This window comes from Bradysia coprophila, unplaced genomic scaffold (assembly GCF_014529535.1).
Source record: "Bradysia coprophila strain Holo2 unplaced genomic scaffold, BU_Bcop_v1 contig_94, whole genome shotgun sequence".
Lineage (NCBI taxonomy): Eukaryota > Metazoa > Arthropoda > Insecta > Diptera > Sciaridae > Bradysia > Bradysia coprophila.
In genome coordinates, this window is record NW_023504022.1 from 7,877,838 (window position 1) to 7,893,305 (window position 15,468).

At 36.3% G+C, this 15,468-nt stretch overlaps 1 protein-coding gene across 1 annotated transcript in view; it reads right to left on the minus strand.

Annotated features, from left to right (window-relative positions):
- LOC119085236 (zinc finger protein 99) overlaps positions 1-15,468 on the minus strand; it is a 52,085-nt gene that overhangs the window by 25,505 nt on the left and 11,112 nt on the right. Inside the window, exons 2-4 of the mRNA XM_037195549.1 lie at positions 3,657-5,646; positions 3,171-3,521; positions 2,804-3,112 (exon numbers count right to left, since the gene is read on the minus strand). Of these exons, the coding sequence (XP_037051444.1) occupies positions 2,804-3,112; positions 3,171-3,521; positions 3,657-5,632 (2,636 nt within the window). The 5' untranslated portion in view covers positions 5,633-5,646. The remainder of the gene's footprint in view (positions 1-2,803; positions 3,113-3,170; positions 3,522-3,656; positions 5,647-15,468) is intronic.

The window sequence follows — 15,468 nt, forward strand, 5'->3', positions numbered from 1 at the left end:
TTGTCCAAACTATCCAATCCAAACTGAGAAGCTTAAAAAAGCTTCAATAAAGAATTTATGTACGTACAGTATCGGGTTGAAAATTTTATGGACTATTTTTGGAAAAACATTTCCAAACATTTTCTTGAATTTTCATAAATTTTCCCATTTTTTTCCAAATTTTCACAAAAATGGAAAATCTAATAGAAGTGAGGAGAATATGGAAAAAAGTGTTCCCAAAAAATAGTCCATTGGATGGAATTGTGCGCAATAGATTAGAAAATTGTCAATCCGACACGAAGCTTAGTCCAGTCTAGGCACAAGTAACAAGAAAATCCACAACAAGGCAATATTTCCGGAAAAGCTAGGGAAATTTTCTTCACTTTTCTTAAATTTTCCCAAAAAATGTTTTTGGGAAAATTCGAAATAATGAATGTAGGACAAAAACGTTTTTCCAAAAATGGCTCCCAGTAGTTCATTTCTAAGATTCAGATGGAACAACCACACAAAAACTGTTTTGCATACATCTGCGTCATCTATTATCGACAGCAGCGACAACAATAATTGATAAGCACTAGTTTTTGCGATTTTTTATAGTAAAATGTGTGTTAAAACTAATGAAATAAAAGATTTCGTATAAATCTATAAAAAACATAGCTAACGCCGACCCGTACGAAACACCTATTCGTATCAAAAGCCTTTAATGTGAAACTCTTCATTTCTCTTACTTCATTTTCTTCTCTGCTGAAAAACTATTCTCCCTTTAAAATCACTTACATTATCCACTCTTTGCCTTGTTATCATATACAACTAAATTGCCGGATGCAATATAGACAGCCCCGTACGAAAACAAATTTCATAAATTCCTATTTAAACAGCTATATACCGCTGTATTTACCTATATTTCACTGTAAATAAACATTTCACAGATAAATATATGCTATTATATAGCTCTATATGCCTGTATATAGCTCAATATAGCTGTATATAGGTATATATAGATGTCCGTATATGGAATCCCTGAAACCCCACACACATAACCAATTACCTCTCTGTTAACAAAAACTTTCTTAGTACCATTTTACCCAAGATATATCACTTTTACTAAAATCCAATATGGCCACCAGCAGCCATTTTGTTAGGAGACCGGAAATTTTACCGACGCTTTACATTCGTTAATACCTTTCAAACAAAAAAAAATTCATGAAATTCGGTCAAAATTTACTCGCGATATTGTCAAAATACTCCACGTTCACTGTACGGCCGAGTAGCCAGATAAGAGCTCACTCCAAGAGACCTAGCTCACGCTCAGGAGAACATAATTTCATAAACTTTTTTTTCCCTGATTGGTACGGTCAATACCTATCTAATAAAGCTAAAACAGACGAAATATGTTCAAATGTGACCGACCTACAAGCTAAAACTGCTTGCCGCCCTGTGCCTGTTTCACACCAAGGGGTCTAACTCACGAGTCGGTCATCCGATTTCCATAAACTTTTTCTTTGTCGATCGGTATTGTAAATACCTTTTATTTGACGTATCACTGACAAGTGTAGTGCTTAAATGTCTGGAGATATCGTCGAAAAACACTTAGGCACTTATTGGGCCCCAGCTCCGGAGGGGTCGATCCGAAATCACCCATCTTCGAACTTAGCCTGTCTTTTGACATTACCAAACGAGGAAAAAAAGAATTTTAGAAATCGGATGTGTTTTACTCAAGTTAGAGAATGGACAGACAGACAGACATTTTTTTTCACTGATTTGGCATCTCTAGACAACCACAATAGGTTTCCCCTTACTCAGGGAGTCCAATTCGACGTGTTACAAACGTATGCGTAAACCCATAAGACCCCAGTACTTCGTACGGGTCTAAAAACTTCAATCAAACAAAGTAACAAATTCGAATAATAATATCGGTGAAACGTTAATAGTTATATAAGGGATAAAAAGTTGAAAAGTAGAGTTCTCGTGTAAATTTTGTTGATCCGAGGCGAAGCCGATGTCAATAAACACACGAAAACGAGACTTTTCAACTTTTTATCCCGAGTTATGTAATAGATTTTACATGCTTTTGAAACCTTTCTTCATTTCCCTAGACCCTAGGGAAAAGCATGTAAATGGTATTTCACGTATATAACCACAAACGGTAGTAGCGGTGAACTGTGACTTCACCACATAATTTTTCTTTTTTTCTTCGAAATAACAAAAGCTGATCTAATGAGCTTATTTTAGTTGAATTTTACGCTCGGAAGAAGGTTAAAATCTCTATAATATAGTGTGTGGAAAGTGTATTGAAGTTTCACCGATACTCTCTCTAGCAAACAAACTACATTTATTAAGGTGTCAAGTAGTCATTGGAATTTACATGTAAACTACAGCTTAGTCAGTCAAAATATAGAATAGTGTTTGTTGAATCAAAAGAAATAGGGTGTGAATTTGACACATAGAGCTGAAAGTTTGATTGCTAGGGAGAGTATATTGGTTTCACACGTTTCGTGTTTTAATGTTGTCAGAATTAGAAATATAAATTGTTTACAACGAAAAACATAACGGTACAAGGAGAGAAAAGTGATTTGTAAATGATTCCACACAAAATGTGTTTAACAAATCAAAATCTAGATTTTTTTATTTTGTATTTCATTCCTGTTGCGAAGCACGTTCCTAACAAAAATTCATTAATTAAAAATCTAGATTTTCATTTGTTCAACGAAATTCTTGTGGAATCAATTGCAAACCACAACAACTCCCACATTAGAAAACATGTCGAATTTCAGTTTTTTTCTCCATGTAATTGAACGTAGTAAAAAAAATGGAAATTACTCACTTCTTTTTGAATTTCTTGCTGCAAATGGAGCACTCAAATAAACGTTCCATATCATGCGATCCACTCGTTTGCGGCGTCCTTTTTGTATGCACTTTGCTCACATGATAATTAAGATTTGATCGTCTAGCGAATGACGCCACACAAAGGTCGCAGCTAAAATTCCGTTCGTTTGTGTGTTGCCGCAGATGACACCGCAGTGACGGTTTCCGAAAGGTTTTACCACAAATTGAGCACGGCAGCAAGTTCGTTTTCGACAGGTCGTATTTGTGCAAAATTTCGTGAAACAAAAATTCGGCCTGCGATTCGCTTCTAAAATTGCCTCAAATTCACTAAAGTCCGACAGAGCATTACACTAATGTAGACTTACCTAAAAGCGCACAATCCACAATTCCATGATTTTACTGTACCGATCTCGTCGGTGTTCCCGCTTTCTTGGTGGGACGGTTCTAGCATCGCAAATTCATTTTGATGGGATATTGACGGAATGACTAAAATTTGTGAGCTCTCTGCGCTCACGTTAGCAATTATTTCTGAACCTTCTGCTGTTGGAGTTTCTGATGGAGTTATGATCGTGTACGAGGGCAGAATTTCAATTGTTTCGTAAGAAATTTGGTAAGTCTTGTAATCCATCTGTTGTTCAACTGGTCTGCATTTCTTGTCACGATTATGACGGCTGAGTTCTTGTGATAAAATGAACTTCATACCACATATTGAACAGCTGAAATTAGGATTTGAAGTTACTTTCCTTCGATGTCAGACATTATTTCTGTTGGATTTAGAAGGAAGAAGAAGGAACTCGAGTGAAAGGGAAGCTACTGAAATATATTAGCGAATTTTGCTAAATTTCACTCACCTAAAATAATCATTGGGATGCTCTGCCACGATATGTTCCTTCAACTTCACAACATCTTCGACATTGACTCCACACTTGGTACATTTACGCGTTAAGTTTTTAACTTTACGCTTTTTAGCCGACTTAACTTTATGCTCAATCGAAATTCGATGCTTCCTTGCCGCTATTGCCGTGGTGAAATTCAATTCACAGAGACTGCAAAAGTAAGTTTTCGTTGAATGTGAATTGGTTCGGTGCTTCTGCAGTGCCTTTCGTGACCGCAACATAGTGTTGCATTGATCGCACTTATGCTTCGATTGATACTGATCCGAGGCTGTTGACCCGTCTAAGGTGTCGATGCCACATGACTGACGGGCATGTTGCCGTAACTGAATGTTGTAGAAGAAGTCCTCATGGCATTTGTCACATTGTATGATTGCCCGTTTTCGAATGATAATCGGTACGGAGCGATTTATTGCTGATATGACCTCTTGATGATCTTCGTTGACCAGGTGCCGACGCATTTGATTGTTGTCTTCACAATGGAATTTACAGAAACTGCACCAGAACCGACCGTGGCTGGATTCTGCCATATTTACATGCTCCTTCGAATCCCAATGCTTGAGGAACATTTCCTCGGTATTTGCGTAAAAACGACAGCCCAGACATTGGTACGGTGATTGTTGAACGATTTTATGAATGTTTTGCAGAATTATGTCGAAAGATTTCATGCGACGGTAATGGTAGTGGGATATAAGATGCTTTCCCAGCAGATACTTTGGCAATCTGGACTGACAATCACATTTGATGAAGTAGCGTTGCCGTTTTCGGCCTCCCTTCTTTTCTTCCAATTCCAATTTTTCGAGCGAGCCAGATGTTTGCGTCGCTGAAGCTGTCGATGGTCCAGCAGATCTTTTTGCCTGTTCCCGAACGGCATAGATCTGTTCGTTGAGATAGATTGATGGCTTGACAATCCGCTTGGCATTATCAATTATTAGCCGAGAAGGCCGGGAAGCTTCCTCAAGTTCATTTTCTGGTTCAGATCGCTTTAAATGTAGGTTCGATTTCAAATGCCTTTCATAAACTATTCGTGAGGCCAGCTTTCTGTTGCAAGTCGTACACCAATACTGATCGTTGAATAATTGGTCCGGTTTGGGATCCGGATGGTAGTCGAGTTTCACAATTTTTGTGCCAGGAACCCATTTGCCCTTTGTGTAACTGGGATGCAGATCCAAATCTTCGCCGTAATCAACATTGTGATGCTGATCGTCATTCAAACTCCAATGATCCCGATCGTCCCATTGAGGAGATGAGTTAATCAATCTGTGGCGTTCTTGATGCGCGCCATGTTCTGGTTTCCACTTGCCACCGGTGTGTGTCCTCGGTGGCGCATCATGATAATCATCCTCGTCTTCTTCCTCTTCGTCGTCATCAGAATCTTGAGGAAATGGCATCAAACTAAACATTGAGTCTTTCTTCGTTCCACTGATTGCACTGACGGCTTTCAGCAGTTTATCGGAACCGTCGCTCGGCGCGTTTATCCAAATGTCTTCATGCTCATGGCTAGCTATTATTGCAGCAGTCGTTTTTCTCGTTCGAACTTTCGTCGATGGATGCTTGTTGGGAGTTGATTTCTGTTTCGAACTACTTTGCAGCTCAAGCGACGAAAAGAAAACATCCGCCCCAAGACCTAAGCTGTAGTCATATGATTCGGACAATGATTTATTCGAATTTGATTTGTATTCACTGGATGGTTCTTTTCCGGACGATGGCGAATGATGCCCAATGTCATAAGAGAATCCAAATTGTTTGTCGTCTTTTGGTTGCGGCACCGAAAATTCGTAGTACGCGTGATCTTCATGTACGATGTCGCGAGTTATTTGTATCGTTTTGTCGGTACAATTGATTTTGCGATGTCTAATGTAAGTTTCTAATCCGTGGATGGTCGAATTACACTTGATGCATAGATGCGTGTCGTCGAGGTCCTGGTTTAACATTGTCCGAGGATTGTCTGAAAAAAAAAGGATTTGGGAAAGTGGTTAGTAAAGAGGCCGTTATGGGGAGACAATTTTACATTATCGATCAGTCAAGAACTTAATTAAGAGCTCTTGGACTACTTAGTCCGGATCAAATATTTATGGTAATCTCAGGAAGTCTGCTCTGCTCAAAAAGGCATAAAAAAGTTAGTGCAAAAGAGATACAAGATTTTGAGAGAGTAAACAAATGTCCCTCAACGCATAAACAACTTCGCACAAGAGAGATGCACTATTTTGTGAGAGAATTTAATAGATTTTCTCTCTCAAAATCTTGCATCTCTTTGTACTAAGTTTTTTATGCGTTGCACGTAGACCAGAAGTGTAAAAGCTATATGAGTTAGAGGATTAGTAAAGTGAGTGGTTTAATCTTGTGTTAACCTCCCAATTAAAGTCTAGTCAACATACATTAGATTATATTACCAGCATCTTCCACCATTTTTCTATAATCTTAAAAAGGTTCAAAGCATGTCCCATCCATCAAGTCAATTTGTTCGAAGTTATGTTAGTAATAAATCGTCAATTATATTCAACCTCCATTAAACACATTTTACTGATAGATTCTCCGAGAGAAAATCCATATCTCCTGGTTTGACTTATAACCGCGTAAATCACCGCTTTGGGAACAATTCATTTCGAACTTGCCACTGTCTGCTTCGATAAATTAGCAAATTGCGACTCAAATCAATGACGTGGTGATTTTTTCGAACAAATGTTTGTTCAGACGTTCAGTGAGAGCGTATCGATTAAAATTCATTCCAAAAAAAAGGATACCTAAGAGACACACCTAGGACGAGTTTTTTTTGTCCTCTTCCCAATTACAAATCATTCAACCCCCCAACAATGCTAAGAAAAACTAAATTCTCTCATTTAGATGAATTTATATATTTTCATTATGCGCTCTTCTTTCTATAACAGATAAATCATAATAATAAACGTAAATTTGGGTGATTTATCAAACAGAAATTTATTCCAACAATTAGACACAACTTTGGCCATACATCAAACTACGGGGATTTTAGTTTTGGTCAAAAACGAACCGTACCGACTACGATATATATATCATTTTGTGTGCAGTTTAGGATGCTTTCTTCTTCTGTGTATTATGTAATGTTGTTGTTAGACTCGTAAAATATAGAGATACCAAGTTTTCCCAACCTAAATGGATATACACCAGCCATGATTATGATGTATAAAAACGTACAATATATTCAATGTCTCCTGTGACGTCTTTGCTCCAGAGCCCACATATATAAGAACACAGAGAAAGAGATTTACGGAATGATGGAAAGTAATATTAAGTAAGATGTTAGAACAGAGCAAATGAAGAAACGACAAACTTTCGTTGATACGTACTTATGGTTGATGGCTAATGAGTTTTTCGGGGAAAAGCACCAGTAAATATGCTTGGTAGTAGTATGAGTTTCGTGAACTCTGAACAACGGATAATTATTGTAAGAAGAAAAAACAAATTCTGACAAAATATCACAAGACATTTATGTACTTAGATAATAAGGAAGTTGGTTCCTCGTGGTGCGTTAGACACTCCAATTCAATGTGTGAGGAATCCTCAAAGGAATTTTTAAATATTTTTTTTTCCTAACAAATAAGTAACTGATTTGAGTGTCCGGTACATATTCTTGATTTCAAAAGGGACAGTACGGAGAATGAGTTGCAATGAAAATTATAGTCGAAGGAAGTTCATTTTGACAAAAAGTTTGTTGGGATGGAGGTGAGCAACGCACTGCTCCTAGCATGAACATAAGAACTATTTGGAGGCTGATGAAGTCACAGTAGGCACTGCGTTTCTTTCGTAAAGATAGATGACTTGTTTTCGTTGTATGAGTTCAAACACACAATACAATCAATCTTAAGCGGTAGCTCTCATCACAAAAGCCTCCAAATTGGACATTTGTCAAAGTAGTGTTCATGCTAGGAGCAGTGCATTGAGGTGAGAAAAAATTCATTTTGCGCACTTTATGGCCAGCAATTGCTTTACAACTTCACATTTTTTATGTAGATTTGGTTTGGATGAATCAGCTATCCAGAAATGATTGTGTTAACAGGACCAGTTGCAATACACTGTAGTGATTTTCAAAAACGTTCACAGTAACCCACTTTTACTCTGCCGTGGTTCAGCTGGACTTCAGGGCTTAAAGCAAAAATACTACATAATTGTCTTACCGGTATATATTTTGAAGGTGAGGATTTCGCACACGTCGAAAGAACAATTCTTTCGCAAGGCGATACGTTGCTTTGTTTGCGTGCGGCTAGAAAATGCGAAAAACCGGTTGTTGGCGAACCGGTAATGTCGTATTTTCTGGCAGCAATCAAACAACGTCTTTTGGTTTCGACTTGTAGGATATATAAACATCCCACACGCCTCAACAAAAAATGGCCCAGCAAGACAGCAATATTACAACTATCGGCTCTTGCTGGTCCAAGAAGATTTTTTTGACAGTTTTCGAGCTCTAGTTCTCTTGGCTTCACAAATAATAAACACTGTGGCTATTCGCACGCGCGTGCGAATAGCCATGACACTTGGGATTTGACTATTCGCACTCGCGTGCGAATAGCCATTCCACACTGTAGTAGACTATTCGCACGCGCGTGCGAATAGCCATTTCACATTGAACCTGACTATTCGCACGCGCGTGCGAATAGCCATTTTACATTGGGTTTGACTATTCGCACGCATTCACATTTTATCTCAAATCAAAACGATTCCATTTTGTCGTTATAGCGTTATTTATTGGCTGAAAACTTCAATTTAACATGTCTTTAGCGTAAATTCATTCAAAAAACATATACAAATATTTTGAGATCAGAATTAAATCGAAATATCCAAAACTTACGTTACATTAAATGACGGATTTTTTTTTAAATTAATTCAAAATAAGTAAAAGCAAAAATATCGAAAGGGTCACAATTTAATTTTTCCTTTTAACGACTTAATGTAACGACAAAGCGTTTCGTTCGATCTTAGCCTCCTACGAAATTTAACGCAAGATGGTATGTATAGTATACATTCTTTTTCATATTGGCACATTCATTGTTCCACTTTGGAACAAACCATTTTTTGCTAGAATAAAGCGAAAAACGTTTTGGAACATTTGAATTTACAATTATTTTTATTGGAACATTTTAATGCTGACAATATCGAAATGTTGAACATAAAAAATGATTTTTTCCGAAATTTTTTCATTAGTTTCTATTTTTTCTATGTAGTTCATGGTGCATTGGCTTGCCATGATCAATATGATTATCTGGACGAGCGCTGCGAAATTCAAGATTGTTTTGGGTGTTGACTGAAGAATCTTTTTAATGCTCAACTTTAATTTTAATCACTCTACTCACTTTTTATCACTCCTTTTGAGCCATTAATGGTAAATAATAATTCTGTTCTGAACAAATTTTGAACCCATGACACTAAAACCAATTGCTCATGAAGCAACAACTCTAACCATCACGTAATTTTCCGTACCTAGGGTTAAATGTATGGCGAATGTAGTTCTGTATTTTAAAACAACCTTGTATGTAACACGTTGCGAAACCTCTTTTCGCAACTTGTTGCATGAAATACTATTTCGACACGTGTCTGTGTATAAATGAAGACACTCTCACATTGCCGTTTGTTGATCTATCAGTTTTACGAGTACTGGCTATTCGCACGCAAAATCGAGCGCCCATGAAAAATACGAATATGATTTTCGCGCGAAAATCATATTCGTATTTTTCATGGGCGCTCGATTTCGCGTGCGAATAGCCAGTACTCGTAGGCTTAGCTATTCGCACGCGCGTGCGAATAGTTAAATCCAATGTGAAATGGCTATTCGCACGCGCGTTCGAATAGTCTTCTACAGTGTGGAATGGCTATTCGCACGCGCGTGCGAATAGTCAATTACAATAAGGAATGGCTATTCGCACGCGCGTGCGAATAGCATCAGCCAATAATAAAATTATCGTCGATATGGTCTTTAATGCCCGTGTATTAACAGATTAGCAAACAGAGCCCAGTGAAAAGCTAGTCTTTTCTCAACTCCCGGAGCTCCGTGACGAAAAGTTAATTTTCCGTTACCTCTATTGAGAAAAACTTTGTATGCAGTTCAGGAGCGAATTCAGTAAATTTTTTGACCTACTGGGCTGGGCGATTGAAATCATGTCCGGAGCGATAGCGGAGGACTTGACGCAGTCTAATTTCCAAAAAAAGAACGAAGAAATTTTTTTGAGACGCGGCAACTATATATAGGCGAGAATTTAAGATTCTTTCCTTTGGCCTGTATCACCTGTATCCTATTCTATCTTATTCGCGCTTCAAATACGAGCAAAACGAGCTATCACTCGACTATGTAACTTTAAAATTGCCGGAGATGCATCGTTTTGAAGTTGGTCATTTTGATAGAAAATGCACCAAAATAACGTTTTCCAAACAATCAAAATCTTTCAACTTACTCTGTATGTTTCTATCTATCTGTCTATCTATCTGTCTATCTGTCTATCTATCTATCGACGGTCGATCTCGGAAACTAGTCAGCCAATCTCCATGAAATTTTGCAGGAACCTCAGGGTGGGCATAAAAATGAAAATGTGATACGCCATTACCCCAGGAAAAACCAGAATTTTGTTTTATTGACCTCGAAGTGGTTTCTGAGTGTGGTTTTCGAGGGTCGGGAACGCGTTTTCGGGTGTAGCTTAGCTGTATTGAAACAGATAAACAGATAAATTTTCTTGCTGATCTGTTCCTGAACATTTGCCACTTTGCGACGCAGATTTTTTTGGTAAAATTTTGGTTGTTTCCAGTCAAATTTTTTTTTGGTAAAAATTATTTGGCAGATGATGAGAAAAACTAAGCCAGCTTGTTTGAACTAAAATTGGGTGTAAAATTTAATTTTTTCGTAACGAAGCTGAAAGCGTCAACTCTAGCGATATCATTCATTTTAGAAATTGTATTTCAAAGACTGCGTCACACTTTTCTCGAAGAGATTTTTGTTGGGATTTAAAAATGCTTTGAACAAGGATTCAGAAGAAAAAAATCCAAAATTGATTTTTTGCTTGCCTCTAGGCTGATTTGACACATTGCTGACTGATGTATCTGGCATTTGGGAACAGAAGGCATTACTGCTAACTGTAGTTAAAAGCTGAGGAGTCCAGCTATAAAATACCATAAGAGCGTTGATGATCTACGGCTTCACTCTGTCAGTGTTCCCGACTAAGACTTTCCGACCAAAAATTTCAACTTTATTTGCAAATAAAATCGCAAAATCGGCATAAACTGTCGTGTGAGGTCTGAACGGGTAATCTCATAGCTAATGCAGTGCGGAAAATTTTGATAACGAGTTTTAAAATACTCGCAGGAGCCCAACAGCCCAAAATTGATAATTTTTTGTTAGAGAGAAAAAATCAAATGAGTCAAATATGCTAATTAAAAGGTTCTAACCTGTAGAAATTCATAGTTTTATACATATACCTATTCACGCTAAATAACACTTTTTTGAGCAAATAAAAGTAAATTCGTCGATTTTTCTTTAGTTTTGCTGTTTCGGATTCCTTGTTCAATTGTAAGTAAGGTCGTTAAAATAAAAACGAAATGAAAATACGACCCACCCTTCTAAGAATGGTGTAGAAACATTAAGAGGCATCGGTACTAAAAATTGCAACCTACATTTGTGTGACTAGTGTTTCATTTTTGATGATACCTTTTCATCAGAAACCTTTTTATAAAATGTACGATCGCAATTCTGACCACGAATGTGTTAGCTTTAAATAAAATAATTAGTTTTGCTTGTTGTCGTTTGACCAGCTCTGAGAAAAGTGGGAAGTTTAGCGAAATTTCCATAAATTGCTCAGTTTTCTCGGAGCTGGTCAAACTGCTACAACCAAATCTATTTTCTGTTGAAAGGAGCCACATTCGTGGTCGGAATTGTGGTCGTACATTTTTCAAAAAGGATTCTGATGGAAAGATATCATCAAAAGTATAAAATCCAGTATTTAAAAAACGCTCAAATGTATGCTTTTCAGCAAAGAACCGTACCGATGACTATTAAACACGAAAATTTCTAAAAAAGGGTAATCTTTGCAGATTTTAAAATCTAGTGGAAAAACTTTCATACAAAAAATTCCATTAAGGCCCTATTTGGGACAATTTAATTATTTGTAAAGTCAAGAGAACCCTTAATGTATCAACTACTCGCAGAGCTCGAAAATTTAAAAATAAAATCGTCTTCGAATAGCAATAGTTGATAAGTTTTAAATAATTTTTTACTTCTAGCTAGTTTACAGAATTGAACCAGGTGGTTCCAGTCCCATATAACGAACATCTTGCGTTGAGCAGTTTGTTTTAATGATTATTTATTTTATCGCTGAAAACTGGACATCGAAATGTATTCGTCAACGATTTATCGGGTCAACGTAATATCGCCTCTTTAACTTTCAGACAGAATGAAATATTTCTTCTAGAACAAAATTTTTGATATTATAATTTCTGAAACTGTAATATTTATACCTACACAACACATCTTGGCATTCTTCAAACCAGCAACTCCCATTCGACGAGAGAACAAAAAAAAATGCAATAAATTATCAGCTCACAATAGAGAGCTAATCGAAAGAAATACCGTAGAAAACCAAAATGCCATAATCTAATTTGAAATAAATCACAAAAATATTTTTTTTCTGTTCATTTCTTGGTTCATTTAAACGAAGAAGAAGAAGAAAAAAAAATCTTGAATTTCAAAGCCACTGATGTTTTGTCCTGAACGAATAACGAATAATCGATAATTCATCTGAAATGTGATGAATTTGTTGAATTGAATCTGTTTGGGGTTGTGATTCAGAATTCCCGAGTTATGTCGGAATGATATGAAAATGTGATTTTCTTTCCAGCCATTACTCACAGATAAGGCGATGATAAAGTCACTATTATGGTTTAAGAAAGACAGTTTCATTGTGAATAAATGCAAAGTACGAATTCTCAGAAATCGTTAAAGAAATTTGATTAAACAAAAAAAAGAAAAATTTTGAAAATACGAAAGCGAAATCAGCTGAATACTTCCACCTTGAACTTTCAAATTTCATTTTTACTACCAACATGATCGTAAAACTATAATTACACGTACGCCATCGAAATTCACAGCCTTGAAAACATCAGTCAATTATCCATACATTCCGAAATGTTTTTTACGTCTTACCATACGTAATACACCATTCACAAAATCCATTTTTTATTACCCCTATAAGTGATAAAATATACCTTTTAAAAGCAAAATGAAACACAAAAGAGCTCGATATGATAGAAGTGTATGGAACGTTTTTGGAACCCCAAACCTATATAGGTTGAATGCAATATTCAAAAAAAAAAATTGTTTTTTGACAGATTTATTACTGTTGGCCTGTCTTAACTTTGAATTATGTCTGGAAATAGACGAAATATTCCATTTACACAATGTATTATATACCCTCTGAAAATGATGACAAACGAAATAAAAGAAAGTTACTTTCGGCCGCATGGTATATGTACATATTGTATATCAACACTCGACACTCTCATGTTGTATCGCACAGGAATATATCTGACTCTTCGAAAATGCATCGCGTTATCATTTCGATTTTGATTTTTTTTTTCGTTTAGGAAATATTTTAATGATTTCCAATTATAAATTTCATTATCGAAATAATGCTTGCTGGCAGCTGTGACTCATCGCATATATAATATACGGAATGGGAACAGGTTAATTCGAGTTTGAAAGAAAGATGTCGCTTGTATGAAATATGTAATCTCTTGCTTGCAAGGAAGTGAGATAGTAGTAGAAGAAAGCACATTGAACTTTTGGGAGGTTCGCATTTACATCATTTCCTTGAATAATGGAAGTGAAAGATTCAAGCAAATTGATAGGCTTTCCGTCTGATCTTCAGGTCTTCGTTGGAATCGTTCCGTGAGTCGAGTTTACATTCCCTTAACTTTGGATTTTATATTTCTGAAGAGTTTTTGTGTGACAAAGAATTAGAGGTTCAGAAAATCGCCGTCTTGCGATGAGTAAGCATATTTGTAAATAAGTGTAAAATGTGTCAGTTTCAGCTATATATGGTTCTCAAGAAAACTAGTGATAGACACATTTAAATGGTAATCGAAGAGTCATCTGCTATCGAAAGCAATGACCAAAATAAATCATAAGCTTACGCTTATCTGGTCTTATATAGCAGACATCATGTTAAAACAAACGAAGTCAAAGATTTGTCACATGTGATTGGCCTTATTTTCTTCACTCAAAAGGACATGAGATAATGAAGTTTTATTGACAGTCTGATGACAGTTCGGAAGGGTCGCATTTTCTTCCATCTTGTTTTGGCATGGGAGAAAACAGAAATTTTCTTTCCCAAACTGAACTGTCATTTTTGTTTTTGTTTTGAAATTGTGTAACAATTTAAGATTTTTGTTTCGTGGAAAAAACGGTTAATCACATATAAAAACGTTAAGTTCACTTCTGAAAGAAAGCGTGTTGACAAGCCACCCAATAAAATGAAATTTCATATTTTGTTCACTCGACAAACAAATATTGCACAACGTGGGCGAGAAAATAGTATTTTCTCCATTAGAGCCTTAAAATGCAACTTCCAACTTTTTTTTTCCCCTCGGTGAACCAATAACTTTGCTTATGTTTTCAAAAATATATCATTTTCATGACCTTGTAAACGTCAGAAACAATCCCAGCTGTCAGACATGTCGAATGATTTGAACGAGCGATTTGAGCGCAGTTCACGTGAATTGATTGAGGCTAATGACAACTTAACGAAATCTAAAGTAAGGTTATGTTAACAAGTACCGTATAATGAAAATGATGTATGGTATGGAGTATTGAAGTTTTTTTCATTCGTGCTACGTGAATACCCTTATTTTCTCCTCTACAATGCTGTCAGAATATGGCGTTTTGTTGACGCGATTTCTGATGACAGTTCAGGTGAGAAATTTTTTATTCTCTCAACTCTGGTTTTTCCCAACAAGAGTTTTTTTATGCTATTGTATCACTCGTTTTACAGTACTTCAAATGAAGTATTAGTCTCGAAAACTATGCTCGTAATATATGATGAGTGTAAAGTTACTCTCAGATCAGTCATAAAATTCAGTTATTCCTTCCATGGTATTTGAACGAATTCAAATCGCAGTAAAACGTGAGTCGCGAAGCAAGATTCCTGGTTGTAACACCCATTGATTTTTCGCTCCCATATGTGAGCAAATATATGCTGATGCCTTTTTTCCTGTATAATATGAGAACGCGAGGTAATCAATGTCTTCACTTGTAGACACTATATTTGATTTAGTAAAGAAATAACATTGAAACGTAACGTTGCAAAAGGAATGATCTATCCGCTTATATACCGATTTAAGTAGCTACATTCTCGTTAACTGGCAGCTATACCAAAATGAAAAATCCTTTTCGAAACGTTGTTCTTTTTCTGTTGTATAATTTACAATCTAGCAGGTCCATAATCCATTATAAACGTAACCGTATACAATCTACAATATGCAACATCAAAAACATCTCATCCCCATCATCCCCGAACAAATCCTCTTTCAAACCTAAAGACAATAAAAATAAATTTAATTTATAAATTTTCATGATATGAATATATCGTAAGGAAAATGGATATAAATAAAATAAAACAAACAGAACAAGGGGAAATTGGCTCTGAGTGATGTTCACTACTTGGAATAAAATGGAATATTTTGTTGATGGAACAACGACATAATAATATATATAATATAGAACGAGGGGGCGAGGGTACACAACGGCATAGACTGATGA